This window comes from Monodon monoceros, unplaced genomic scaffold (assembly GCF_005190385.1).
Source record: "Monodon monoceros isolate NGI ecotype Baffin Bay Population unplaced genomic scaffold, NGI_Narwhal_1 Super_Scaffold_8, whole genome shotgun sequence".
In the NCBI taxonomy this organism is placed as follows: domain Eukaryota; kingdom Metazoa; phylum Chordata; class Mammalia; order Artiodactyla; family Monodontidae; genus Monodon; species Monodon monoceros.
In genome coordinates this window covers 50,411,690-50,427,943 of record NW_021703785.1, presented here as the reverse complement: position 1 = coordinate 50,427,943, position 16,254 = coordinate 50,411,690, and the positions used below count along the sequence as shown (strand labels likewise).

General features: G+C 33.9%; 1 protein-coding gene across 10 annotated transcripts in view; it reads right to left on the bottom strand.

Moving 5' to 3' along the window:
• The window catches only part of NAA16 (N(alpha)-acetyltransferase 16, NatA auxiliary subunit), a 69,945-nt gene that overhangs the window by 28,212 nt on the left and 25,479 nt on the right, over nt 1-16,254 (bottom strand). For 7 of the 10 annotated variants that reach the window (XR_003791709.1, XR_003791710.1, XM_029210044.1 and 4 more), the window contains 2 exons: nt 15,103-15,209; nt 385-457 (listed from right to left, as the gene is read on the bottom strand). Coding sequence is in view for 7 of the 10 variants with exons in the window: in XM_029210044.1 (XP_029065877.1) it covers nt 385-457; nt 15,103-15,209 (180 nt within the window). In the remaining 3 variants the exon portion in view is untranslated. Of the gene's footprint in view, nt 1-384; nt 458-13,313; nt 14,023-15,102; nt 15,210-16,254 lie in introns of those variants that run through there. The other 3 variants (XR_003791711.1, XM_029210049.1, XM_029210048.1) reach the window with 2 other exon arrangements.

The following is a 16,254-nucleotide window of genomic DNA, read 5'->3' as shown; positions in this document are numbered from 1 at the left end:
ATTTACATATGCCCCTACAAACAGAAAAACAAAGAACCAAATTATACAGGATTTAAAGTAATATAAGAGTAGAAAGAACAAAGAAGTAGGAATTCAGGAAAAATACATTTGAACATAAACTAACTACTTGATCTTGGTCAAGCTGCTCAACCTCTCAATTCTGTTTATTCATATTAAAATGGAGTTAACTCCCCCCTGACAAGATTAGGACATTTTTAATTACTTAAGATTGCAAGTGTTCTTCTCATTTCATTCACTAATTCAAAAACTATTTAGGGAACAGCTATCATGTAGCACATACATAATAAACATAAGATAGTGTTAGTGACTAAAAATGGATTGAAATGAGTAATCAAATTTCAACTCAATCTAATTTAAACTTACCATAAGGGCTAAAAAAGTCACACGTTTTCAGAGAGGCTTCATAATTAGTAACAAGCTCCTGGATTATAGAAATCTGTTAAAGAAACATAGTTTTAAAATTTAAAAATATTTTATGAAGGTATTTTTATTTACTATGGATTAAATTAGATTTGGAAGCAATATACAGCTTACTTCAGTACAATAAATTAACTATAAATTGGGGTGTCTGCTTTTCCCCACTCCCTGTGTTGGGGGAAAATGAGAAAAACAGAAAACGTACTGCTCTCTTTATTAATAGTAAAGCAGAATCTCATTAATTTCTCATCTCAATAAATATCAATAGTTTCAGGTTTTGATGGACAAATCATCACTAGCTACCACACACTCTTTTTCTTTTTGGCCAAAGAACACACCTGTATAATATATTATTATCAACAATTTATTTGCCTTTTGCTTCCCATTGTTACAGGGTGAAGTTGTAAGCCATTATATATTCAGATTTTCTAAAATGTCACTCATTACAAAAAAGTCAAGTGAAATCATCTAAATTATACAGTGAGTTGATGGAAGAAGTTAAGTAAACTAACTGGATGCTTAAACTACCTTTGTTTTTAGTGATCATTTTGATAGATTTTCATTCCAATGCTGCACTTAGGTAGGACTGAAATATTATACACTACACTGTAAACATGCTATGCCCTGCAAGTGCAAAAGAAAAGTGACATGAGTTAGAAGTGGCAGGGGAAAAAAGTAGCTTCTATGCATGGCTTGTTTTAAATGTCTGTTGATGTTACCTGTTCAAAATGAGTTAGAAAATATAACCACCCTATTTGTGAACTTCAGAAAAACAAAGGTCAAAAGTGAAGAAAAACCATTAAAACTTATAATAGTATGTGACCAATACAGTATTATTTTAAAACCATCCCACTGACAGCAGTCAAAAAAACAAAAAAGATCAAATTAAAACACTTCTCAGGCTTACATGATCTCTTTCTGACAAGAATGTTGCATTGTAGGGCATAATTCTCTTAGACAGAAGGGCAATAAGGAATAGGTGGGACAGTACACATTAAAAGTGGGGGAAAATATGTAAGTAACATATAAAAAACAGAACATGAAAAGAAACACACATTATGACTTCACTAAAACATATGTGTATAGATACATACTCATTGGAAATATGACCAAATGGATTAGGGTAGCAGAATATGAGGACACTCTTTTAAAACACAATAATGCTGTATTATTTTAATAAGATTTTTAAAGCAAAGAACTGTTTAAAAAGAATGATTATTAAAATGTGAATAGACCTATACCTAGTAAGGAGATTGAACCAGAAATCAAAAACCTACCAGAGAACAAACATATGGATACCAAGGGGGGAAGGGGAAGTGGGATGAATTGGGAAACTGGGATTGACATATATACACTGCTATGTATAAAACAGATTAACTAATGAGAACCTACTGTATAGCACAAGGGAACTCTACTCAATGCTCTGTGGTGACCTAAATGGGAAGGAAATCCAAAAAAGGGGGGATAATGTATACATACAGCTGATTCACTTCGCTGTACAGCAGAAACTAACACAACATTGTAAAGCAACTGTACTCCAATAAAAATTAATTTAAAAAACAAACAAAAAACCTACCAACAAAGAACAGCCCTAGACCCAATGGCTTCAATGGTGAATTCTACCCAACATTTTAAAAACTAAGACCAAACTCTGCCAAAAAATCAAACAGAAGGGAACACTTCCAAACTCATTCTGAGGCCAGCATTACTCTCATACCAAAGCCAGACAAAAGCCAGACAAAAGCACCACAAGAAAACTACTGACCAACACCCCTGATGAATATGGATGCAAAATCCTCAACAAAATACTAGCAAACATGCCTCAGCAGCATATTAAAAGGATTATACACCATGACCAAGAGGAATTTATTCCTGGAATGCAAGGATGGTTTAACATAAAAATTGATCAATATAACTTGCCACATCAACAAAATGAAGGAAAAATACCCACGTGATTATCTCAATTGCTGCAGAAAAAGTATGTGACAAAATTCACCACCCTTTCCTTATAAAAACATTCACCAAACTATGAATAGAAGGAAACTATCTCAATATAATGAATGCCAAATATGAAAAACCCACAATGAACATCATACTTAATGGTGAGAGACTGAAAACATTTCCACTATGATCAAGAACAAGGCAAGGATGCCTGCTTTCATCACATCTATCATCACAGTACTGGAAGTTCTACTGCTGGAAGGCAAGAAAAAGAAATAAAAGGTATTCAAATAGTAAAGAAAGAAATAAAATTATCTCTGCAGATGATATGATCTTACTAGTAGAAAACCCTAATGATTTCACAGAAAAACCTGTTAGAATAAATGAACTCAGCAAAGCAGCAAGATACAAAAAGTCAATACACAGAGATCAGCTGCACTTTTACACACACGAACAATCTGAAAAGGAAATTACTAAAGCAATTTCATTCACAACAGCATCAAAAAGAATAAAATACTTAGAAATTAACTTAACCAAGGAAGTGAAAAACTTGTACAATGAAAACTATAAAACATTGCTGAAAAAAATTCAAGATGACACAAATAAATGGAAACACATCCCATATTCATGAATTGGAAAAATTAATATTATTAAAATATCAGTACTACCCAAAGAGATCTATAAATTCAACATTATCTCCATCAAAATCCAAATGCCATTTTTTTTTTTTTTTGCAGAAAAAGAAAAGCCCATCCTAAAATTAACATGGAATCTCAAAGAACCCCAAAGAGCCAAAACAATCTTAAAAAAGAACAAAACCAAGAGGACTCACTCCTGACTTCAAAACTTACTACAAAGTTACTGTAATCAAAACAGTGTGGTACTGGCTTAAAGACAGATGTAGAGACTAATGGAATAGAACAGAGAGTCCAGAAATAAACCCTCGCATATATGGTCAAATGATTTTTGACAAGGGTGTCAAGACCAATCACTGGAGAAACAGAAGTCTTTTCAACAAATGGTATTGGGAAAACTGCATATCCACATGCAAAAGAATGCAGGTGAACCCTTACCTAATACCATGTACAAAAATTAACTCAAAATGAATCAAGGATCTAAATGTAAGACCTAAAACAATAAAACTCTTAAAAGAAAACATAGGACAAAAACTTAACAATATTAGATTTGGCAATGATTTCTTGGATATGACACCAAAGGCACAGGTAACAAAAGAAAAAACCGACAAATTGGACTTCATGAAAATCTAAAAATTTGTACACCAAGATGCCATCCATAGAGTAAAGAGGCAACCCATGGAATAGGAGAAAATATTTGCAAATCATGTATCTGATAAGAGGTTAATACCCAAAATATATGGAGAACTAAAATTCGACAATAAAAATCCAATTCAAAAATGTTTGATAAAATACTTGAATAAACATTTCTCCAAAGATATACAAATAGCCAGTAAGCACATGAAAAGATGTGCAACATCACTAGTCATTAAGGAAATGCAACTCAAAACTACAATGAGATGCCACCTCACACCCAGGAGGATGGCTACCTTAAAACAAAACAAAACAGAAAACAACTGTAGACAAGGATGTGAAAAAAATTGCAACCCTTGTGCACTGCTGGTGGAAAATGGTACAGCTGCTGTGGAAAACAATACAGCAGTTCCTCAAAAAGTTAAAAATACAACTACCAAATGATCCAGCAATTCCACTTCTGGCTATATATCCAAAAGAACTGAAAGCAGATCTCTAAGAAATATTTGTACATCCATGTTCATATCATTGTTCATAATAGTCAAAACGTGGAAGCAACCCAAGTGTCCATGGACGGAAGAATGGATGAGCAAATGTGGTATAGACATACAATGGGATATTATTAAGCTTTGAAACGGAAATTCTGAAATGTGCTACAACATGGACGTTACGCTAAGGGAAATAACCTAGTCACAGAAAGACAATTACTGTATGATTCCACTTATATCAGCCTACTTAAAGTTGTCAAAATCATAAAGACATAAAGTATAATGGTTGTTGCCGGGGGCTAGAGGGAGGGAAAAACAGAAAGTTATTGTTTAAAGGGTACAGAATTTCAGTTATACAAGATGAAAAGAGTTATGGGGATGGATGGTGGTGATGGGTGCACAAAAATGTGAATGTAGTTAATACCACTAAACCGTACACTTAAAAATGGTCAACATGGTAAACCTTATGTTAAGTGTATTTTGCTGCAATAAAACAACAACAACAAAAAGGTGGTTCTAAAAGTGCAATCCTCACCATCAATATCATAAATGTCAGCATTAGCATCATTAGTAGTTTGTTAGAGATGCAAATTTTTGACCAAACCCCAAATTTATAGAATCAAAAACTCTGAATCTAGCAATGCTTTTAACAAGCCGCCAGATAATTCTGACATACCCTAGAGTTTGAGAACTGATTTTTAAAAATGCTGCAATAAGACTATTACTACAAAGCAAAATAAAAACCAATAGGCATTTTTAGGGACTTGCCTGGTGGTGCAGTGGTTAAGAATCCGCCTCCCAATGCAGGGGACACAGGTTTGATCCCTGGTCCAGGAAGATCCCACATGCTGCGGAGCAACTAAGGCCCTTTGCCACAACTACTGAGCCTGCACTCTAGAGCCCACGAGCCACAACTACTGAGCCTGCGTGCCACAACTACTGAAGCCCACACGCCTAGACCCCGTGCTCCCCAACAAGAGAAGCCACCGCAATGAGAAGCCCACGCACCGCAAAGAAGAGTAGCCCCCACTCACCGCAACTAGAGAAAGCCTGACCCAACACAACCAAAAATAAATAAATAAATATTTATTTATTTATTTAAAAAAAAGTAATAGGCATTTTTAACCCACCAGGATCAATCTCACTGAGAGTATGTGTAACTTAAAAAACGTTCAGTACTCAATTTATGGAAGGATATAGTTTTCCATGAACTTACACTGCCATCTACTGGCAGTTACTAAACCCACAGCTAGAGCTTTAAATAAGGGTGTACCTTCCCATCTCTAGGGTGAAATAAATTTTTAAAATCAGTTTTAATCATTTTAAAAAGTACAACAAAATATATACTGAAGTTACACATAATTCTTCATAAAGGAGTATAAAATACTACTGAATAAAATAGAATCTCCAGCTTCAGAACTTCAAAACAAGATTTAATTGGGGAAATAAATCAAGGTAATGGAAAGTTCACATGAAATGTCCTAAATAAAAAAACTGCAGCGAACACTGTCCTCCCTGGTTTATTAGGCATATTTACTGAATCTAAAAAATGTATATTATAGTCATTCACTCAGTAATTAAGTGAACAATTCAATTTTCCAAACTTGTCTATGAAAGTTAGTCTAAGGAGTTTTACTAAGGTATAAAGGACCCATTTTACTTCAAGTTTACTTACCATTTATATTTCAATAATACTGTATAGCTGTAAATTCAATTATATAATTGTATACTGTATAACTATATTCAATTATACAATATAACTGTATATTCAACTCCTTTCTTGCAAAACAACATGTAATGGCTCTTCTTGTTGAAAATAGCTATCTGCCGCTGCCAATTAAAATCAAGAAAGCCAATCCACTTGTTAGGTATCTAAGATCACAGTAAAACTTTAAGCCTCAAAATAGCTTAAATTATACAGTCAAAATTTTTTATGAACTGAAAAAATTTCCAAGTTCAACCACCTTCTCCTGATTCAAATATTTTCTTCTAACAGTTATAATTTGACCAGGATTGAAAAAGCTTTGTTTCTGCTAATAAAATCTAACCTGGGCAAATGTTGTGACTATTGTAGATAATTTCCTAAATTACTGCCCTTATCCAGCTTTTCTTATGTATGAGTTAAAAGAATTCTTTACTACCCTTAAAGACAAAGCCCTACAAACCACATCTGATACACAATTTTTCACAATATAAATACAGATCCCATTTAAAATGTTACTGTAACATGAAAGGCACTGAAACTGTCTTTTCAGATTTTTTTTTAAACCCAAATTAGAAAACTAAGCACAACAGTTTATCAACAAGGACCAAAATTGCTGGATTAATTTCTAATAAATGTACAATTAACAGTGACAATTTTGGTTCCAAAGGAGCTAGCTAGAGATAAGTTGTCCAAGAACTATGACACTAAAATGAAACTAGGTAACTTCTTGCAGAGATGAGGTGTGATGGGTGGGGATGGTGAGAGAACGACCAGTTCTTGAAAACCCTCTCCGAACCAAGCACTTTACAAACTTTATCATTTAATTAAAGAACACAGCAACTCCTTAAGTATTATCTTCCCCAACTTTATGATCCAGAAACAGATTCAGGTAGTTGCTCAAGCAAATGTGTGATGGAGTCAGGATTCCAAACCAGGCCTGATTCCAAAGCAATGCTCCTTTCCCTATACCAGTATTTCCCAAAGAGTGGTGCCCATGCTGGAACAAGAGATGATTACAGCTAATTCACCAACTGAAACTTCTGTGGTTTTTACGAAAAACAAAAAAGTAATCAAATTTACTGAAAAATATTTTTTAAATAACACTATAGGTGTTATGTAGATTTGGCAAAAATTGTGAAGGGGATTAATAAATGTCAGCAGACATTATAGTATACTGTCATACCTTCCTAGGTATTGGAATACCTAGGAAAAGTATTGGGTTGGCCAAAAAGTTTGTTCGGGTTTTCTGTAAGATGTTATGGGAAAAACCGAAAGAACTTTCTGGCCAAGCCAATACTTGCTTTTATTTTCTTCTCCCAAAATTTAACTGTTTTTAAACAAACAAAATGAATTCATGATCATTACAATTACCATTAACTGTTGATCAGCAGGTCTGAAAAATACTAACTCTGATACTGTTACCACTGCAAATAATGCCTTCTGGAATTTTTAAAGATAGAACTGTTATTGACTCATTTTTTTCCTTTTCGTGAGAAATCCAGGATTCTCACAAAGAAACATTCTTAATGTAGTCCTTCTATTACTTAGAGCATCTAAGAAAAAAATTCCTTATATTGCCCTGAAATACAAATCAAACTCTTGCTTTCCTTGCCAATTATTCCCCTGTATCACCTTCTGAAACACCTAGTTTTCCAAAAGTATATATGAAATGAAGCATTTTTAGAATCATTTTGCTTGACTGGTAACTGTGAAGCCATTTTTACAATGATAACAGAATTCTAACATTTTTATAATGCTGTTTAGCTTCATTTTTTTCCTAACTTACCTTCACAATTACAGTTAGGTAGTAAACAGATACAAAACTCAAATGTTATACCTACCTGAGTTAATTAAAAATAAGGAAAGAAGCAAAGATACCTTACAGATAATATATTCCAGGATCAAAATCTAGTTTACCCACCACCTCCACCAACAAATTATAGTTGTTTCCCACTAACAACAGCCAAACAATTTAGTACTTCCCGTAGAAATATTCCAATGAAGTTCATGATGATTCTCTTTCTCCAGTGAACAGGCCAAGTTTTTTGTAACTCTTTGGGTCTACAGTCACCAGTTTCTAAAGGGCACACAAACCTCTACATGTTCTTTAACTGAATGAGGATCTTGGAATATTTTCATAGTATGGGCAGATTTAACACAAAAAAATGTCCTCTGGGAAACAGCCTACCTCCCCTTCCTGTGTATGGACAGCCATACGGTTTTTGTTGAGACATCTATGCTTCATCCAGTCAGTCTCATCAAGTACTCAATTTCCATGTTCTTACTCATATTCACTGCACCTGTGCACTGATGTCCAGCTTCAATGGAATCAAATGCACCTGTAACAACCCTCGCAAACCTTGATGATTCACTGCCTTCATTCAATAGTCTGACATAGTGAATAGCTACAGAACAAAACTGCAAAGTACTTTCCATTATAGATGAAAATGGAAGCCCAGAATTAATTTCCACCTCTTATTTAGGGTCATTCTGGTTTCTTTTAAAACACTAAAACAATTTTTTTAATGTATATACTGTAGCCTTGACAGTTGAACTAAAATTAAATAAAAACTGATTTTACTCAGTATCTTTCTGTGCAAATATATATCTTTATCCTTAGAAAAAACATTTTTCTCATCGATTAAATCTGCAAAGTAAAAAACCAAAATACAGAACACTAAGCACATGTTAGGAAAAAAAAACTGGAAAAAGATGAGCAAATTAAACCTAAAACCAGCATAAGTAAGGGAATAATAAAGATGAGATTTGAGAACCAATAAAATAGAAAAGGGGGGTGGGGAAATCAACAAATCCAAAACTTGGCCTTCGGAAAAGATTGACAAAAGTGCCAAACCTTTAGCTAGACTGACCAAGAAAAAAAGAAGACTCAAGTTATTAAAATTAAAAATTAAAGAAGAGACATTACTTACTACTGACTGGAAATAAAATGATTATAAAGGAATATGAGGAACATATATGCCAATACTGGATAACTTAAATGGACAAATTTCTAGAAACACAAATTTCAGAAAACAAATAAGAAGAAACAGAAGATATAAATAAACCAATAACAAGTAAAGAGTTTCAACAGGTAATCAAAAACTACCCACAAAGAAAAGTCCAGGTCCAGATAGTTTCACTGGTAAATCCTACCAAATATTTAATACCAATACCAATCTTCACAAACTTTTCAAAAAAAAAAAAACAAAACAGGGGAGAACACTTCCCAACTCATTATAAGGCCATTATTACCCTGATATCAAAACCAGACAAAGACATCACAAGAAAACTACAGTCCAGTATCTGTTAGAAATATAGATGCAAAAATCCTTAATAAAATACCAGCAAATTGAACCTAGCAACATATATAAAGAATTATACAGCACAACCAAGTGGGTTTTATCCCACTAATGCAAGGTTGTTTAACATCTGAAAATCAATTAATGTAATATACAGTATCAACAGAATAAAAACAATAAACACATGATCATCTCAATAGACAAAGAAAAACCATTTGACTCAATCCAACACCCTTTCACAATAAAAATGCTGTTTGTTGAAACTAGGAGCAGGAGGGAACTTCCTCAACATTATAAAGGGCATATACAAAAAAATCCATAGTTAACACAATATTTAATGGAGAAAGACTAGATGCTTTCCCACTGAGATCAAGAACAAAACAAAAATGTCAATTCTCATCATTTCTATTCTGACTGGAGGTTCTAGACAGGGCAATTAGTCAAGAAAATGAATAAAAAGGATACAAACTGGAAAGGAAGAAATAAAACTTTCTATTTGCAGATGACAGAAATTCATTACACCAACTATAACAACTAATAAACAAGTTCATCAAGGTTACAGAATATAAGAATATACAAAAATCTACCGTATTTTATATACTAGCAATAAAAAAACCTGAAAACTGAATTTAAGAAAAATTCCAATCCAAAGAACACAAAAACACTAATCCAAAAAGATAGATGCACCCCTATGTTCACTGCAGGATTATTTACAATAGCCAAAATATGGAAACAACTTAGATGTCCATCAATGGATGAATGGATAAAGATGTGATGTACATATACAATGGACTATTTACTCAGCCATAATGAAGTCCTGCCATTTGCAACAACATGGATGGACCTCGACGGTATTATGCTAAGTGAAATAAATCAGACAGAGACAAATGTCACATGATTGCACTCATATGTGGAATCTTAAAAAAAAATTTTTTTAAATAAAACAAAAACAAACTCAGACACAGAAAACAGATTAGTGGTTACCAGAGGGGAAGGCGGTTAGGCAGTGGGTGTGAAATGGATGAAGGCGGGGTGGGGGGGTCAACTGTATGGTGATGGATGGTAACTAGGCTTGTAGTGGTGAACAACTTATAGTGTACACCGATGTCAAATTATAATTGGCCCTATATAAGTTTCAGGATGTACATCTAAAACTATATAATAAAAAAAGAGAAAATACTTCCATCTAGCATAGCATAAAAAATAAAATACTTAGGAATAAATCTAACAAAAGATGTATACGACTTATAAACTGAAAACTACAAAAAAATTGTTGAAAGAAATTAAAGACAATCTAAATAAATGGAAAATTTCCAATGTTCATAGACTGAAAGACTTAATAGTGTTAAGATGGAAATACTTCCCAAAGCGATCTACAGATTCAATGCAATCCCTATAAAATCCCAGCTGGCTTCTTTGTAGAAGCTGAAAACTTGATCGTAAAATTCATATGGAAATAAAATAGATCTTTAATGGCCAAAAGAATATTAAAAAAAAAAAACCAGGAAGATTCACACTTCCTAATTTCAAAATTTACCCCAAAGCTACAGTAATCAAGACAGCGTGATACTAGCCTCAGGACAGACATACAGATCAATGGAACAAAAATGAGAGTCCAGAAGTGAACCCTCACATTTATGATCAATTTACTTTCAACAAGGCTATCAAGACTTTCAATGGAAAAAAAAACAAATGGTGCTGGGAAACTGGGCAAACACATGCAAAAGAATGAAGCTGGGCTCCCACCTCACACCATATACAAAAATGAACGCAAAATGAATCAAAGACTTTAATGTAAGAACCAAAAGTATAAAACTCTTAGAAGTAAACATGTGTAAATCTTCATGACCCCGAATTTGGAAATAGGTTTCTTATATACAACACAAAAGCACAAGCAACACAAGGGAAAAAAGATAAAATGGGCTTCATCAAGACACTTTTAAGAAAGTGAAAAGACAATCCACAGAATGGTAGAAAATATTTTCAAATCATACATCTGATAAGAAACTTGTACCTAGAATATATTTAAAAACTTACAACTAATAATGAAGAGACAAATAACCCAATTAAAAACTGGGAGAAGAACCTGAACTGACGTTTCTCCAGGGAAGATATACAAATGGCCAACAAGCACTTGAAATAATGCTCAAAATGATCAGTCATCAAGGAAATGCAAACGAAAACCACAAGGAGATAGGCCACTTCACACCCTCTAGGATGGCCATAATCAAATACCATATAATAACAAGTGGATTGTTGGTGAGGATGTAGAGAAATCAGAATCCTTATACACTACTTGTGGGAATGTAAAATGGTGAAGGTACTTTGGAAAAGAGTCTTGACAAGTTTTTGAAAAGTTTAAACATGGAGTTACCATTTGACCTAGCAATTCCACTCCCGGGTATATGCACCCAAGAGAAATGAAAACATGTACATGCAAAAACTTGTACACAAATGTTCACAGCATTATTCATACCGAAAGGTACAAACAACCAAAATGTCCATCAACTGACAGATAAAATGTAGTATAGCCATACAACTGGACATTATTTGGACATAAAAGGCGATGAAGTACTCATGCTACCACATAGGTCAAAATATTTATGCTAAGTATAAGAAGCTAGAGAAAAAAAGGCCACATATTGTTTGATTCTGTTTGTATGAAATACCCAGAATAGGCAAATCCATAAACAGAAAGTAGACTAGTGGCTGCCTGATTGGGGGAGTGCAGCGGGCAGATATGAATGGGGTTTCTTTTTCGGGTGATGAAAATTTTCTAAAATTACTGTGGTGATGGTTGCAAAACTCTGAATATACTAAAAATCAGTGAATTTGTAAACGTCAAATAGGTCAATTTTATTGTATGTGAACTGCATCTCAATAAAGCTATTAAGAAAACAACAAAGATACTGGGGGTAAGCTGCTGACGCTAAGTGGTAGAGGCCAAGGACACTGCCAAATATCCTGTGATGCACAGGACAGCCCCTAGAATTACGCAGCCCAACATGTTGGTGACGCAGTTCTTTGCTGTGGGGGGCTGTCCTGTGCACTGAAGAGTGTTCAGCAGCGTCCCCGGGCTCCACCCACGTTAGGTATCAGTAGCACACCCACCAGGCTGACAACCAAAACATCTCCAGACATTGCAGAACGTCCCCTGGGGGACAAAATTCCCTCCCCCGCCCCACCTTGAGAAGCACTGCTCAAGAGGAAGAGGACTTTCCAAACTGCCTGTGAAACAATAGGTGAACTTCCACAATAGAAATAAAGATCAGCAAATCTGGTTACATTAAAATTTAGCTTCTTTATGTTTTAAAATAAAATCTCATTAGAAAAGCAAACATAAGAAAAGAAAATATTTAACACTGCCTAATGCTGGTGAGGACACAGTGAACCTTTCACACACTTTGGTAATGGCAATACAAATTGATGTTTACAAGAATAACAAAATGTTCTTACCTTTTACCCATTAATTTATTCTGAGAATTTATGAGACAAAAATCCTAAGTAAAGCTATGTGTACAAAGATATACTTTTTTAACTGCAAAAACTTTGAAAATCTAAGTTCAGTTGGAGGTATGATTTTGATAAAAGACTATGCTGTCGTTAAAAAGAAGATATTGAAGACTACACAATAACACATTAAGTGATTGTGAAATTGCTGGGGGGAAAAAACCCAAAATATTTATGGTCAAAATTCACAATTTAAAATGCTGGAGACATTTTTAAAATACTTTTTGACACTTGTACTATATCCTAAGCTAACTTCAAAAGATAATTTTATTTTCATGGTACCTGACATGGATTATTTTTTAAGACTTGGAAGCTTACAAAACTATTAATTGTTTATCAGCCTTAACCTCTTTGAAATCCTTCGAGAGTTAAAATGCAGCCCTTAGCTAAAAACAGGACTCACTGCTGATTAGAAATATGCAAATTTTAAAACGCCCTCTAGAGTAATCACAAATATGTGACCAAAATGATTTGAGAAGGATTTCCCATACTTGTACATTTTTTCTCACTATACTAAGTTCTGACAACTTAAACTCAATTTTCTGCAGCTTAATTCAATTCTCAAAAACACATGGTAAACATTCCTGTTGCGTGCTCAAAGATTAACACTAAAGAGATGTCAAAGGTTCACCTATAGATGAATGTATTCTCACTGCCTTCTTTAAAAATGCAATTTCCAAGCTTTATAAAATAAAATACCAACAAGTGCTTAACACCTTTAAGATGGTAATTTTGGATCAATATTGGAGAGTTTTTTTTTTTTTTTTTAAGTCTATGCCTCTTATGAAAACTGACAAAGCCAGTGAAAGCCCAGTGATAGCTTAATCTGTAAGGAATTCTGTAAGGAACAAATTCTGTCTTCAGTACTTGCTGTAAGACAGTGTTACAAAAGCACTACTCTATTCTCATTCACATACATGTTCTTTATTATTTCCGACATTTTATCTCATCTTTCTTCTCTGTCACCCTTGCCTAAATGAGTAAGAGAAGAATTTTGGCAAATGCTAATTTAAATAACCTACAAAAATTACTGGTAGGCACTGCTACATGTTTTCATATGAATCAATCACTATCAAAAAAAATCAATAGAAAAAAATCAACTGCAGAAAAAAATTGATAACAGTACCATTGCAATCAAATAAAGCATACTACAGACATTAAATAATTGTTAAGTTTTGTTTGTTTGTTTTAATGTAAATGACACTTTTTACTATTCGGGTACTACAGGTCTCTTTCCCGAAGTGGGGATCTGCCCAATTGGCATGGAGACTGGGTGCACCGATGGTAGGAACAGAGTACAGAAGTTCTGTTAGCCATCCTCAGCCACTTCCCTCTAGATATTATCAGTTGTCCCTTTTAGTTTATGAAACCTGCTGCCAAAGGAAGAAAGTGTCAGTCAGTTATACCTAACACTGACTTTTTTCAATATTTTATTATTCACAATTATTACTAATTTACAAATAATTATGGGTCAAAACTAAATAAACATAAAGTGATATAGGTTTAACTAAAAATATTTTAGCATTTTTAATAACATCTTTTCCTTATCCACTAGTAACTTTCAAAAACTGATTACAGAAATGAACACAAGATTTTTAGACCTTAAGAAATAAGAAGCAATGCTTGGAAATAGAAGTATAATTATTTTCTATTAACTTTTAATTTTCTAATTATCTAATATAAAACCAAGTCTATTTCCTAATTTTAAAAAGCAGAAAGTGATTCTCTTCATTTGAAAACTAGCTAAAACTACATTAAAATGTAGCCTATTAGTTAAAACTAACAGTGCCAAATGACATGTTACTGTTGCAGTAACAATTTTCCATGCTCTAACTTTATTTTATTTTATTTATTTATTTTTTTGTGTGGTACACGGGCCTCTCACTGTTGTGGCCTCTCCCGTTGCGGAGCACAGGCTCCGGACGCTCAGGCTCAGCGGCCATGGCTCACGGGCCCAGCCGCTCCGTGGCATGTGGGATCTTCCCGGACCGGGGCACGAACCCGTGTCCCCTGCATCGGCAGGCGGACTCTCAACCACTGCGCCACCAGGGAAGCCCCAAGCTCTAACTTTTAAGGCAAGCATAACGAATTTAAAAATCCACAGTCATACCATAAAATAATAGATAATCATCAAATAGTTAAATATAGACCTCTGGTGACAATAGGTCAAACTTAAAATCCCACTACAAAAGTATACCCATTAAAAACAACCACCTTTATTTTAGTGCTTTTATAAACCCTTTACTCGGTAAATTTCAGATTGACATTTCCTTTGATACTACTTATAGTACATGCATACAATTTCAGTTCATCTATTATTAGACTAAGGTGCACACTATTATTAGAATAGAGAAAATGATTGAATCATAGCATATTATTTACATGGAAATCTTTCTGTAATAATTAAGTTAGTAAAAAAGACTACAGCAAATTGAATAAAGACCAAATTTTACCTTTTCTGTATTGTAATATAAAGATTTCAAAGTAGTAAACAAGGGTGGGCAGCCTTTACTGAAGTTAACCCTCAGGAACTTATCCATTAGTTCTCTAAATTTTTCACCTAGAAACAAAAGTGTACTTTGTTATACTTCGACTGATGCAAACAGTTCGCAAAATTATTTCATAAATAAAAATTAAACTCCTTCAAAAACAATGATTCCCCTATCCAATGTTTAAACCCAAAAAGTCAGTCAGCATTATTTGTTACCGCCAAAAAGCATAACACCAAATACCTCGGTTCGGTTGGCAAGTGTATTTTCCCTAGACGCAGATTCAAAATATCTTCAAGGAACACTTCAAAAGATAGGTAAACAAAATGACTGTGCAGCTTTGAGGAAAAGTAACCTACTATCTATTCTGAATACAGTCCCCATAGGAAGTACCTTTCCTAATCTCATTGACCAGCAGAGGCTCAATGCTACTATCTCAATCCTACATCTCAGAAGGCACTCTGCAAACTATATAAGGATTCTACTGTAACCAGCACTATATTTAAGTAGCAGTCAAAATATCTTTTTAAACGCTAACACGGTATTTACAAATGTTTTCCGAATCAACTAGTGATTTATTTCAACAGTCATTCATTCCACAATCATCTATCAAGCACCTACTATGTGCCAGGCATTGTTCCAGGTATCCGGGATATAGCCGTGATTAAAACAAAAAAATTTTTTTTAATTCTGCCCTCATGGAAATTATTAACATTCTAGTGGGGAGATAGACAGTAAGTAAAATAACATCCATAAGACATCAGACAGAGCCCTGAGGCATGCTAACATTAGAATTAAATAAATACCCTATTTGTAACATCAAGTAAATAAATCTCCTATTATTGCTAAACCCTTACCAAAAAGTTTCAGTGTCGCTTTTTAAAAGCAGAAAAAAATGAAAAGAATTAATTTTAAATACAAAAGCTCTAACTTTTTGACAATAAGGGTTACTATGTAAGGACATGGATTTGCCCACTCAAAAGAAAAAAAAAAGATACATATATGTCATGAATGTTTTAAGCTAAAGTAAGACTACTGAAATGACCTTTCTTAAGGTTTCTTTATGAATCACATTTTACCAAAATACTCAACAACCCAAGTGGTTATTTTTATTTG